Genomic DNA, 14,689 nt, shown 5'->3' with positions numbered 1-14,689 from the left:
GGCCATAATTTCTCTAGGCAATTACAGTAGATGCCAACAGGAAACTTGCAGTCTAATAACTTAACGGGCTGTGACAAAAGTAAGCTATTGTCTGCGATGCCTTTCATTCTGAGCCAAATCGATGCTTTAAACTGATGATACCATTCCCTCTCCCCATTTATCTTCTTTATAAATGCATTATGGACGTGTGCACACCTCTTCCCGTCCTGGCACTCTTCCTTCACACCCGTTATTGTCCGCTCAGGCAGTTTAAGGGTGGAGTCGTCTTTGGCCTTGACCTTTATTCTCATATTAACAGCCCAAATCTGTATCGGCTGCAAGTGTCGTACACCATCTGACACGCCAGTTGTTAATCAAGATATCCTCACCTATGCCCTTCTCCGTTTGCATTTGCAACGTTTAAATATAGTGTAATGATACCAATCCAGAAGAGTATAGTCCTGTTTAGCCTGACCTGTCATTTTAAATATCAGTATTAAGTCTGGTCCACAGTGGCTGTGTTTACATGCACATCTTTTGTTTCACTGAATTCATTCCGATTGATGAATCTGAACGTAGTGTTTATATGAACGCTAAACGTGATCGGGTTGATAAGCGCGTTTATGTCTCAAGCTTTAATTTGGAATATATTTTTTGACTTCTCATTGCACGAATATACTGAGTTTCCCACTGTTTGCGCATAACTATTCTCCTACACTGTTACTTTATTTGTTTTAAACAGCTTAATATTTATCCATTTCTCCAATAACTCCAATAAAATATCCAATATTTATCGATCATGCAGTAATAAAGTCGTCTGTGGATGAGAGTCTGAAACCAGGACTGGTGGGATTGTCCTGCTCCACTTCACAGACGCAGTGAAAGGAGAAGTTTAGGAACAGCTCGTTACTCTATTTCAACGTCAATGTGCAGTCATTTCAGTTTTGGTTTTCAATCCGATCAAGTGCTTACATGTTCTCTGGATCGGATTAGAAAAGGAATAAACCACCCTTTCAATCTGATCGAAATTTCATTGGGATCGAGCTCAATCGGATCGATTTAAGTGTTTACATGAAGGCTTTTGAGTCCGATTGAGCCGTCGATTATTTGGACTAACGGATTATTTGGTTGTATATAAACGTAGCCGCTATCACTTATTCTGGATAAGAACCGCCAGCTTAAGGAGTGGTCACATTTGACATTGCTTGACGAAATTACAAGGGCGAAATCCAGTCAGTTGCATGATGGGGAGTTTCGTGTGAGGGCAAAAGATTAGATGTCACTCGTGCTCAGGTTGGTCATGCAAAGTCACCGCATCGACTGCTTGGTTTGAAAGCGAGTGGTGCTTCATGCATTGCTACACTAAGCCGTTTTTGCCGAAATTCATTAATGTGACCCGAATCTTTAGAGGAGAAGAGGCTGGTTGAGGAGCATAACACTTCTTCTCTTTCTGGTTGTTCTCAGGTGGGCGTAACGTGACGATCTCCCTGCAGTCTCGCACAGGCCACACACACATGCCGTCTGTGGTGGGTCTGCTGGTCTTCACCCAGTTCTGGTTCTGGTTCCCGCTCTCTCACTTCCTCTCACTGGCCTTCGTACCCACAGCCATCATCGGCCTCAATAAGGACCTGAAGGTAAGCAGAAATGTCCGACCTGACCTATACTGCAAAATGTGTCGTCACCGTGGGACCACAGAAACGCTTGTCGTAGGATCTCCTGCATTAGGCCCTGTGTCCACCAAAGTGCGTTTTTCACACGTCTGGAGTATTTTTCCAATTGTTTTCAATGGGAACGCTGCGTTTTTAAAACGCCAGGAGCGTAACGAGGATCCGAGCGTCTATTTCACGCCGAGCACTCGCCATTTTTTTACAAATTTTAGCCAGTGTTTCAGCTGGCTAAAAACACTTTGGTCAATGTTCAGATCCCCATCTATCCAGTGAGGAGCCAAACCATTAATCCATGCTAGAAGAGTTAGCAGAAGTTGGAGCATTGGTGTTGTGGTTAACTCTATGGTGTCCAATCCTCTTCTGCTACGGTCCTGCAGAGTTCAGCTCCAACACCAGTTAAACACTAAAACCAGCTAACCAAGGTCTTCAGGAGTACTAGAAACCTCCAGGCGGGTGTGTTCAGGCCCTCCAGAAGCAGGATAGACACCCCTGGGTTTGCACATTGGCGGAAGTAGGGAAAACTGATGCCTCTAACTCTCAAATTAGTGATGGGAAGGATCATTTTACTGGCTCTCTTGTTCGATCTCGTTCACCAAAATGAACAAATCTTTATTTGAGTGGCTTTAAATGTTATACTTTTAACAGCCATATTCCCTGAACACATCCACCTACATCCATCTTGATCATATTCTGAATTAAGAAATCATTATAATGCAGTCAAAAATTATTTACAGGGAACATAATTACTTAACCTTCTGAGTCTTTCGTTCATTTGTCATGTGATAGACGCAATGTTCACAAATGACCCATCACTATCTCAGATAAAGCTTTGTTCAAACCCTAGTGAACTTTCTTGCTTTTGGCTACATGGACCGTGTCCTAACTGTCATTGAACCTTGTGGAAGGATGTACAGGGGCACCAACCTCTGGGGTCATACAAACAGCACTTCTCAAACTAAAGCACTTACGTCACAATGTATTTTAGAGTTTGACACAAACATGTTTCTTTGCTGACAGCGTAATAGTAGTCAGTAGTGAAATTTAATCAATAATTTTCAGTTCCTAATGAATAAGTTCTGTCCTATTAACAGATGCCGAAGGTGCAGTATCGCTCCAACTGCAAGCCCTCCACCTTCGCCTATCCTCCACCCCTGGAAGTCCCGAAGGAGAAGGAAAAGGAGAAGGTCTGTTTTACCCGTCAACACGCACACCTGACTTGACCAATCTCAACAAGATCCAGATTTAATGGCTTACTTTGTGTCTTCTGTCAGGTTTCCACCGCCGTTCTGTCCATCACGGCTAAAGCCAAGAAGAAGGAGAAGGAAAAGGAGAAGAAAGAGAAGGAGGAGGAAAAGATGGAAGTGGTATGACTGACCAACATCAGATCTAGAGCTTTTGCAAAGCACTTCCCGAAACCTTTAGCATGACATGTACCACCAAACACTTTATCTGATGCAGGAAACGCAGGCAGAGGCCGAAAAGGAGAAGAAAGACGAGGAGAAGGAGAAGGAGAAGGAGAAAGAGAAGGAGAAGGAGAAAGAAAAAGAAAAGGAAAAGGAAAAAGAGAAGAAGAAAGAGCCAGAGCCGAGCTTCCAGATGCTGGAGAACCCAGCGCGTGCGATGCCGGCCCAGCTCAAGGTCCTCACCATGCCGGACTGCAGATACCAGCCCTTCAAACCCGTGAGTCCAGTCGCCTTCACTGACACTGCGCTTTCACAGGACAGACTGTCTCACAGCAGCTTCACAGAGATAACAGGACAATAATGCAACATTTCTAGAAGAAAATAGTGTCACAGTCCAGATTAAGTTCAGTGATGGTTCATTTCTGTTGTAGAGAAGTTATTCATTTAGTTCATATATATATATATATATATATATGTATATATAGCCGCTCTGGAAAATAAATGTGATATCATCGTCCAGTTCAGTTCTCATATAATGGTGTCAATGGAGGCAGATCAAAAATATTGTTGAATATGAAGTGTAGGGCTGGGTAAAAATATCGATTCATCAATGCATTGCAATTATTTGTTTCTCAATTCAATATCGATTCATCAAATCCTATGAATCGATTCAGCCTGCCGGCGAGTGGCGGCGCTGTGGGCAACACTCTAGAGAGAGCGTTCAGCGTTGTACAAGCGCGACTCAAATCTGTATCTGTATCGTTCGAGAGAACAACCAGCGCTGTATTTCAGTTGTTTTCCTCTGTGAACATGCACTAATGGATGTCTGACAATTTCGTTGCTTTTTGGAGTTTTCAGATTTAAAACCGTCAATAAAGGCTCGTTCGTTCTGCTCTCCCTGAACAGATTATAATATGCAATCGTCAGATGAAATCATGCAGGCGTCGGCGCTTTCTCCGTTCATGCAATAAATGCACATCCTTGAATGAGCGTGGATTTACTTGAACTTCATAGGCAATATATCTATGGTTTAACCCATTTGAGAGGCGGCCAAAATCAGAATTTAAAATGGACTGAATAAGCTCTCTACGAACTTGACGAGCGATGCCGCGCTGACATGTAACTTATGCACAAATCACCACACACACTCTCAGAGTAATATTATGTTACTGCATAATGCATTTTCAACTAGCAGAATAGTACAGAATCACGATACACAGTCTCACTTGTAGCCATGTCTTAATAATATTTCGAAGGGCAAAAATAGGAACTTTTAATTGGCGGTGTTATTTATTGTGGTGACAAAATAGCACTTTGTAATGTTATAATATCTATGGTTGCACTTTTTTTATGAGTATGCACATTTTGTGCTTATGTTTACATTTATTTTATAACTTGAATGTATAGGAAGAAAGAAATATACTTTCTACTACTTACATACAGTTACATGCACTTCAGTGGTGTTAATAAAGCACCTGTTTGTTACAGTTGTGTTTTGTATTCAACACATGCACAATATTGTACAGTTTGTTCTGCTAAATAAACCATGACAGGAAACATACTGGGGTCAATTTGTTCTTAAACATTGTTAATACTGCACACATTATTTAAAAATATACTCAGGTACTTAAATTACTTGTGTATTTACTTATTATTGAATCGATATCGAAGCTAATAAATCAATATTGAATCGAATCAAAATCGAATCGAATCGAAGCCTCAAGAATCGAAATCGAATCGAATTGTGAAATTCCTAACAATACCCAGCCCTAATGAAGTGTCTCCAACTAAGCAAGAACTCAAGCCAATGATGACAGTGGCAGGAACCAAAACCCCATCAGTGACAGAATGGAGAAATAAATTTGGGAGAACCCTGGCTCAGTTCTCCTCTGGCCAATGAACTAACAGCGTGTGATTATGGGTCTAAAGGTCCTTGCACACTGAGTCCGAAATTTTCGTGTGCGTTTTTTCGTATTCGTCATCCTAAAAACACGCACAGAAACCTTGCGCACTGAGTCCGATGTGTTAGCCTGGGAAAACCCAGACGACTTCCGGCAAATTTGGTTTGCTCTGCAAGTAGTCTGGCAAAGAGCTCATTCAAGCCCATTTCTAATCCGTCGAAATCGCGGCACCAATCAGAAATGTTGAGGCGGGCTTTACACAATGACGAATCGCTCTGATTGGTTTTAGGTCTATCCAATTGCGCCCAGAGGCATTTGAGCGACGTCCGTTGGTGAAGCGCACCAACTTTTAAATGCATTATTATTTTCAAATTGCAAACACATGAGGACAGTCTCCATGAAAGACCCACTGGCAGATGAACGTGCAACTACATTTCTCTCCGAAACAGTAGGAAATTAAATTAGATTTAAGAGGATTTTAACTGTGACATGATGATTGACAGGGCAGTTTACGTGACAGGATGCACGCGACAGATCCGTCCGATAAAGATGACGAAGTAGTATGTCCCAAAGCTTGCCTACTTTTTTGCTACACATTCAAAAGTAAATACATTTTCTTCACCAAAAGAGTACATACTTTTATGGCGTAGTGTAACTTAGGCGAATTGGGACGCAGCATATGGCTTTACACGATGACGATCGCTCTGAATGGTTTTAGGTCTATCCAATTGCGCCCAGAGGCATAGGAAATGAGTTATTAATGAAGCTTTGCCAGACCATAACTCAGTTACTACTGAGAATGGTCTGGTTTTAACCAGGGTACCGATGTGTATTAATCAGTTGCGAAAAAATTCGCAAAATAATACAAAATGGAGTCTTCAAGCAGTGAGGATGGTTTCATGTCCTCTCTCTTCTTAAAAAGAGAAACTGAAAGAGGAAATATTGGGTCCATCATCCAATCCTGAGGTTGTGTAGACTGTAGAGAGTAAGGAGAGTTCGCTGCGGGATTATCCCGAGCGATTCAAAGTTTAGGCTACTTCAAGATGTCAGTGGCTCAGTTTGATGCTTTGCTAGCGATACTGGAGCCACATATTAAAAAGAAGACCAAATTTCGTGAACCAATCGATCCTGAAACAGTTCTGGGTTTGCGTTTGCTTGTACGGTGGCTCTGAATTGTCAAAACACCTCTCAAAATGCTTGCTACGGATGCGAAAAAAAGAAGAAGATGACAGACGAGTTTCGGAGGCAGCATGTAGACGTGATTGAGACCGCGTGAGGTCGTATTTATTTTTTACGTGCGAAAATTTCAGACTCAGTGTGCAAAGACCTTTACTCTTAATATGGGCCTGTTGTGAATGTTAGAAAAGCACTCTTGCTGCTAAATGAGAGCGACTCTTCAGAGGGAACACAATCGCCTCCAAGTGAACATCTTTAAGAGCCGCCAATTGTTTCTTTTTGGATTTAGGAGACTTCAAAAATGCAAATGTGCTTTAGCAGGAAGTCATTCTCCTTTTCCAGACGACTACCATCCCAGTATAGTAATCCTCTCCGTCCACTGTCCCAGTTACACACAGGTGGCATCATCATCTTGAAAGACACCAGTGAGGAAGATGAGGAGCTGGTGGAGCCCGTCTCTGCTCACGGCCCCAAGATCGAGGAGGAGGAGCAGGAGCCCGAGGCCCCGGAGCCCTTCGAGTACATCGACGAGTGAGCCGCCTCGCCCTACAGGTGCTCCCTCTGACCTAACGGTGTTACACATGACGTCAGCGCAGTTTCTCCCACACACTTGCATACCACTATCCCTCATGGCCATTATTCCCAGATGTTTCTGGCCTTAGATGGTGTGCCGTTTGTAAATTTAGAGGCTTTTATTCTCTGCACGCGGTTCAAAGCCTTCACTTCCTGAGGAATGTAAGCAGCGCGAGAAGCTTCACACTGTGCAGATCTCCAAAAACACCGACTCCACGTCTCCAGAAGGCTTCGTCGCAATGTTTTTTAATATATTCATATTCAGTCTATTTTTGTCTATGCTAACTAATGATTTAAATTAGAATAGAGAAAAGAGTTAAAATTTTATTATAAAGAGATTTTATTTTGACACATTTCGGTCTTTAATTACTCTTAGAAATGGTGCACATATAAATTAAATTTACATTCTGTACCATTTGCTTACATTAGTTTATATTTATAGTTTTGGTATGGGTGTGTGTGCACTATACAATGACAATGAATGTATTAAAGTCAGTCCGGTGTGGAAATGTCCTGATCTCCGCTCTTTCTTGCAGGTGGTGTTTTGACTTCAGCATGTCCAGGACCCCACTCCAAATGCCCACTTCTTTTCCTTTTTTTATGTTGTTTCCTCCACTTGACCTATCATGGCCTCTTGAGGGATGTTTTACATGACAGAATTCAGTCATTACAATAAAAGTATATATGTTGAACATAAGATTCTGTGTTTTTATTGCTGCGAGTCTGTAATATGCTATACGTATATGCTTTTTTTTGTTTGACATTTGATTGATGTTTGTCAGCTGAATACTTGCTGCTCTGTTTTAAAAAGCACAACTTAGATCCTGCAGTTTGCAGGCATGAATTTAAAATGAAACGAAGACAAATAAGGGGTTAAAATGTAAAAAGCAAATAAGAAATGGTGACCATTTATTGAGATTTTACATGTGTATGTTTGTATGTTTATAATGAGTCCTGGACGAGTGGATAAACTTTAAAACACTTCATACTGGGCTTTTTAAACCTAAATCAATGAGGTTTACACATTGAATATACAGTATATAAACCCGAAGACCCAATATATCAGTGATCTATAATAATACAATTATGAGGGTCCCAATGTTTTGCAACTTTTTATGAGTTTACCTCAGACTTTGACAATTTTATAAGACCATCCACTGCATTGTCAATACAGCTAATATATATTTTAAGGTGGTTCTGAATTGAAGAACCACCAACAGTCTGGAGTAAGGAACATATCAACACGTATTATACTGGTAAACACACATTACAGTATGAGAAGCGTCATCAATCATACGCTGCGTCCGGACCTGCGTACTGTATCGTAGGTGCTTTATTTGGTTTGAAACTTGCCTTGCCACGGGTAAAAAAAAAAAAAAAAAAGGTATGGTCTATAATATATTGTGTGGAATGAGTGAAATTTGTACATACTACATCCCCCATGTTGTCATTGTCATGTGACCTACCGTGTCAGGTGTGTCGCACCACCTCCATTCACAAATCCTCTCCAGTGGCCTCATGGGATAGTAAAGTGTCCATTGAATGCGCACTTCAGAATCTCACTGGTCTTAGTTTTTACTCACAAATTACCGTGAATTTGGTCATTCTACTCGTCTCCTATACTGTTTTTGACCTATATAGTATGGAAGTAGGCATATTCGGACACAGCGATTAGTGAAATTTTCCTTGTTTTCCTTGAAAAATAAACAAGCAACCGTCTTCATGTACTGTATATCCTAAGGTGCTTTCTATAGAAACTACCAAGTGACTGTGTTTAATGGTATGCGGTCAGAAGTGTTCCACCAACCTAAACTAAACTGACCGGAGGAAGCGTTTAGTCACACTTTTTTTCTCCCATACTCCAGTATATCCCCTAAAAGGAAAGTTTTTTTGTGAAGGCGTTCATTTCCCGTATGTCTTTGCAGTGTGGGTGGTGATTCTTTGGACTTTGACTTCAGGAAAATTGGCACATTTCCGGAAAGATAGTCCTATATCATTTATATTTCCTTGTAATTGTCCTAGCATCTCATTTTAGGGAGTGTGGAGGATCCCGGCCTTCCAGTTCTCTTGTTTCAGAGAATGCTGCATCCTGGTGTTTTTGTAAGATTAAAGATTGTGAATTCAGTCATAACTGCAGAAATTATAAAAAGAAAATGTTCCACTGTTCTTTTGTTTGGACTTTGCAACACAGTTCCCAGACATCATCAACCTCTCTTAATCGACCATGCTCTCGTCAACTCAGAAGTATTGCAGTCCGAGCGAATCCAAATCCACTGGCCGGATAGTTCGACATCACGGCAAAGCAGAAGAAATGTAGATGAGATCACTATATCGTTACTCTTTATTATGTGTTGATATCTTTGAAAGTCCTTCATTGCCCCCGTTTTAGTAAATATGACCATAGAAGGTGATGAGCACTAACTGGGGCAACAGAGACTCGAACGCGAACGCTTCGGGAATGGCACGTCCAACCCAAGTAAGATTGTTGGTGAACAAATACCTCCATCGTTTTCTGCCGTGGAGTCACAGTCTGTAACTATTGATGACAGACCGGATGGCAAGAGCAGGAGAAGTGTTTATGATGGGTGTCCAGGCACTGGAGGTGGTCAAGAGCCCTCGGTTTGTTGTTCTTGCTGGCTGGCGTTTGAACTGGGGACAGGGATCACTCTTACGATTCCTCGAGAGTCAGGGAGTGTTTGGGTCTTGGCAGGAATTGCGGAAACAATCCTCTAATGGGACCAATGGTCCTCCCAGTGGGAATAGTAAAAGTCACATTAGGCGACCAAGATTTGACCAGCAGGATTTCTAGCAGCATCAACTGACCTATCCGTAAGCCCCGCCGGTAAGCCCCGCCCTTACCGATAGGTCGAAAACTTACTTTCAATAGTTGGGATTGAGCTGATCAACAAACGGACAGGGAACTACGTCACCACGTTGAAAGGTCACGCGGCGCCGGCAATACTATTTGAACTACTATTCATATTCATCAGAATGTTATTCATATACTATTCATATTCATATTGACTGAATACTATTACTAAATATATAATAGCAAACAATACTATTTGAACTATCCTCCTACGTACGGTCGCATTGTAAACAGAGGGGCGGTACTTCTGCCAACGTGATGCCGTAGTTCCCTGTCCGTTTGTTGATCAGCTCAATCCGAACTATTGCAGGTAAAAAGTCTATAAATTATTTTTATTTTTTTGAAAATGACCCATCGTTTCGCTAGATAATAACCTCTTCTTCAGCTGTGATCGTGTACAGCCTGTTTAAACACTTCAAAGACTTTTGAAACTGCATTGATTTGGGCTTAAAAATGATGGTAACCAATGAAGTCCATTGTTAGACGAAAAATCCAGAAATGTTTTCCTCAAAAAATATAATTTTTCTCCCACTGGGGAAAGAAAAACATGGATATCTTGGATGGCATTGGGGTGAGTAAATTATTAGGACATTTTCATTTTGGGGTGACCTAATCCTTTCGAGAGCACTAACAGCTCTTTCATTTCCAGCACAGCTGAGGTCATCATTTTGGACCATCTTGTTAAGGACTGTTGTTTGACAACTGTTTGTTTCCATGATTGCATATCTATAGTGCCCACATTCCAGGAACTACAGCGAAGGAATTAAGTTTATATAAGAGATGAACATAGTTGATAAGCTTCTATTAATGTGCACAGTCTTTGGGTGTGCCTCGATCTGCTCCCTCGTTCAGTAGGAAGTACAAGGCCCATTTATAGCCTATATCGTTTTAGAAAATGGAAACAATACGGAAACATTTGCTCCCTGAAACTGCACCGTCTTCATCTTCTGAAATGTGATATTTTTCAGTCTTCGAGCCACTGTACTTTCGAACATCTACAGCAAAAGTCACGGTGTATTCAATGACCTGTGAGACTAGTCATCGTGTTGCAGATATTGGAGTCATCATCAGAGGAGGATCAAGGCCCTTACAAGTTCCCAAATTTGTTCCCAATATGCTGATTCATGTCATGGGGAACTAGGGAGTTTGATTTTGCAAGTAGACCGCCAGACCCAATCTTGGCAGGATTAGGAAGTATTGAAGAATACAAGGTCCTATTAAATTAATACATTAAACAAACAGTTTATTTCATTTAGGGTCTGGCTGAACATCGACCATAGAAGTGCTTCCACCAGTCTTGCTTTCAGGATGTGTTTCATTGGGTCTATATGTATGTGTTTATTTTATTAAAGAAACCCTGGAAAGAGCTAAAGACATTTTGGACACTGATAGCCTCTCGGACAATGTGTTGATTGAATGGACCTCCACAACAGAGGCTTCTTGTACTGGTCAGGGTCTGGGCTAACCTGTCTGAACTCTCTCTTTGAACACAGCTGGAAGCCAGATTCGCTGTCATGGATTCAGAAGATTTTCCAGCCATTCTCTGGCGAAGCATTGAGGTGTAGATGAAGAGACCCATGGGACTCTGCTCTTATAAAAAAGTGGTTCCACTGGAGAAAGGGCCTCCCTATTCTGGGAAGTGAGAATAGAGTAATAGAAAAGCAATGAGAGTGAGATGAGTGAACGGATGGTATGGAGCAAGAAACATCTACAATTTTCCAGACATTAGGTGGACAATTGTGGTGTAGAAATATGTTGCTGAAAGCTCCCTTTCCTCACCGTTGAAGGAATATTTCCATTAAGACTGTTTGGGTTCTTCATGCTAGTGATTCTGAATGGTCAACTTAGGGAAAGAAGTGAAGACTTTGGTTCATTAGGCAAGGAACTTATTAAACAGAGAGGTAGAACAAATGTGGGCCGTGAACACGGTTATGGTTGGCCTCTACACTTCCCACTTGGTATTACTGATACGTAGGCTATGACATAATTTGGCTTGATTGAAGCATTAGCAGACCCAAACTTATTGTTTCTGGGGAGCTTGTTTCTATTGGCTTGTTGCCGTTTTACAAGTTTGAAGAAGCCATGGACAAGTTTAAAATAACACTCAAGTATCCTGGGACTTTTGAGGACTGTAGTGTCCAGCCCTCGCCCTGACTCCTAAAAAGCAATCCAATTATATTAATAGAGCTTAGCCTCTTTGTTTTTGTGCAAATGTCTTTTTTTATGGGGGGAAAAGGACTCAAGCAGTGGCTCTCCGTCTCTCTGTGGGAAGCCAACCACAGGTTCTCTCTCCAGCGCTGAGAGACGGATGGATGCCCGGATTCCCGGAAGCACTCGCTCGGATAGAGTGGAATGAGTTTTATCATTGTATCATCTGACCAATTCCCAAATGAATGATTTAATGTTATGACATAATTTCCAAGTTGCTGTCAAGTCACTCACTTTTAAATCTGTTTCACATTGCTTCATTTGTTTTGTACTCTCAACCGTCCCAGGCCACAGTTACTGTTGAGTTTTATGAAGCATCCAATGCAATAATCTGAGCGCAACAGTTCAGTGACTTCAGGAAGGAAACGACTTGGCACAGCACACAGACGGGCCACACTGTTTCAGAAGTAATGAGGTTTGCAATCAGTTATTGGACACTGACACCAATATACAACATTTCTTTCCCTGAATTCGTTGGGTTTCTGGGTCACGGGCTGGAGGATGGAGGAAACAGGGAAGCATCAAGTTGAGCTGGAGTTTCTTGAGTCATAGCTATCCTTGCTGAGAATTTCCATCCATATCTTTCACCCTAGTTGGCAACTAGCAGCACAACCTTTAAAAGTCTGAGATTAAACTCACTGTTAAAGGGAGCGTTCATTGTTATTGTTAGCAAGACATTGTTTGGGATACGATTGGGGTAATCCACCCAGTGGTGGCACCTTGTGACTTTCATGTTGTGTAACTCTTTCCCCGCCATTGATGTAATTTTACATAATTTATGTTAATCGCGATTAATCACATCCAAAATAAAAGTTTGTGTTTACATAATTTATGTCTGTGTACGGAGTATAATTATTTTCTATATATAAATACACACACATGCATATATATATTTAAGAAAATGTGTTATTTATATATAAAATATTTATATGTAATATAAATTATATATAATATAAATATATAAACACAGTATATACATGCAAATATTTCTTAATGAATGTGTGTGTATTTATATATAGAAAATAATTATACACCGTACACACACATGTATTATGTAAAAACAAACTTTTATTTTGGATGCGATTAATCGCGATTAATCGTTTGACAGCCATAAATTTATGACAACGCCATTGACGGAAAATTTCGGCAATCCATGTTTTCACTGTCTTACGCTAGGGGTCGCTATTACACATCTTCTGAAAGAGAATGGCATCTACGGATCCAGACACAAGAGATAGGCCCTGTCCCAAATGGCACCCTAAACACTCTGAGTCGGCACTTTCGTGACGTAACGCCGCTTCGACTGTCGGGAAGAAGGAGCTTCAGTGCGGCTCAAAAAAAGTGTGCATCGAGGGCACAAATCAACCGCAAAGGGTGTGCTCGCAAACACCCTTCTAAATGCTAAAATGACTAAATGGGACACCCTACGGTCTCATGGACTTAACATACAGGCGCACTGCAGCCATTGTAAGTCCACAAAACAAAGTGCATATGAAGTGTGCCATTTGGAATAGGGCCATAGAAGCATTGCTTATGCACATGTAATAACACGATCTTCAACATTAAACAGCATATAAATCAAAACTGTCTAATGTTACTGAATGAAATGTCGACCCAGGACGAGCTTCAGGACTGTGACGCATTGGAGGTGTTGATGGATGGATTTGATTTACTCCATCTCTGTTTAGATCATCATTTTGAATCTGATCTAGATGTACCTAACCCTAACCCATATATATATATATATATATTCAGATATTCATTCATAATTTCCATGGCTCGTATGGAAATTTTCAAGCATGTTTTTCAAGCACCACTAACTGGCCTATGTTTTCTGAATGGAAAGTCTAGACTTACTAAAAGTTTTAAATATTGTATTTTATCAAATGTATTTTCTTTCTAATGCATTAACAATAATTAATAAACATGCAAGCTCAAAGGTGCGACCTTCTGGGTTTACCATATTCGATACTAAATCTGAACTTTCCTTCTGGGTGAACTACACACAATATATACTGTTGCCATCCACTGCGATTATATTGTGACAATATATTGTTACACCCCATTATGCAGATATACGCCAATGAAATTTTGCATCATGATGACTAAGGATACATTTACATGTCAATGATGTACTAAAAGATTTTACTTTGCTTTTTCTCGCGCACAAATGATCCCCATTCACACGGATCCGCGAAAACGTTTAAAACGCTGTTTTAGTCATGCCAGGCCAGTAGGTGGCGACGTCACTTTGTAAAGAAACACTACGCGCCTCTAGACTGAACATGTGATACACATGCGCATGACGTTGCCGTTTCACAAATTAGTGTTTGTGTAGTTTTGCAACGGTATCGATTTCAACCCATTTTGTAAAGTTTGCGTTTTCAGGACCCCCGCGTAATTGAACGACCAAAACGCATAAAACGTTTTTAGTTGAAAACGGCATCATGTAAACCTAGGCCCCTAATTGACACAAACTTTCACTTAAGCACAATGGCAGTTGCAATTTTTACCCTTTTAATGATATTGACAGTACTTAAAAGGAAAGACGTCCCAGAAGCACTTCTTCTAGAGTCACTATTCACTTGGCTTTAGTAGCAATAACCGTAACGCATGGCTTGAGCCGTCTTATCTGGCGAGGTTTATAAATAAAGCAGTGTGACGGTAATGTTGTACGTTTAGAAAAGCATGATATGAAAAGGTGATTCAGCTGGCAAGAGCCACAACACCAGTGTTTACAGTATACAGACACGTACGACACGGGAGATTACTTCACACAATCTGATACTGTAAGCTAGAAACGAGACCGGTTCAACACACAGGTTTCAACCAGCAGTTAAACAAGCCGACTGAAGAACTCAATGCTATAAATCAAGTATTTCAAGTAAAACAAACAAGGCGGCGTTATAAAAA

At 40.9% G+C, this 14,689-nt stretch overlaps 1 protein-coding gene across 1 annotated transcript in view; it reads left to right on the top strand.

Annotated features, from left to right (window-relative positions):
* The window catches only part of psmd1 (proteasome 26S subunit, non-ATPase 1), a 41,399-nt gene extending 34,005 nt beyond the window's left edge, over positions 1-7,394 (top strand). The window contains exons 20-25 of the mRNA XM_081383838.1: positions 1,444-1,613; positions 2,738-2,830; positions 2,918-3,010; positions 3,105-3,326; positions 6,515-6,678; positions 7,236-7,394. Coding sequence (XP_081239964.1) covers positions 1,444-1,613; positions 2,738-2,830; positions 2,918-3,010; positions 3,105-3,326; positions 6,515-6,661 — 725 coding nt within the window. The 3' untranslated portion in view covers positions 6,662-6,678; positions 7,236-7,394. The remainder of the gene's footprint in view (positions 1-1,443; positions 1,614-2,737; positions 2,831-2,917; positions 3,011-3,104; positions 3,327-6,514; positions 6,679-7,235) is intronic.
* Positions 7,395-14,689: the final 7,295 nt, after the last annotated feature.

The sequence above is a fragment of the Scardinius erythrophthalmus genome, assembly GCF_964197995.2.
Source record: "Scardinius erythrophthalmus genome assembly, chromosome: 14".
Lineage (NCBI taxonomy): Eukaryota > Metazoa > Chordata > Actinopteri > Cypriniformes > Leuciscidae > Scardinius > Scardinius erythrophthalmus.
Note: the sequence above shows the minus strand (reverse complement) of the source record. Positions and strands in the feature narration are given on the sequence as shown.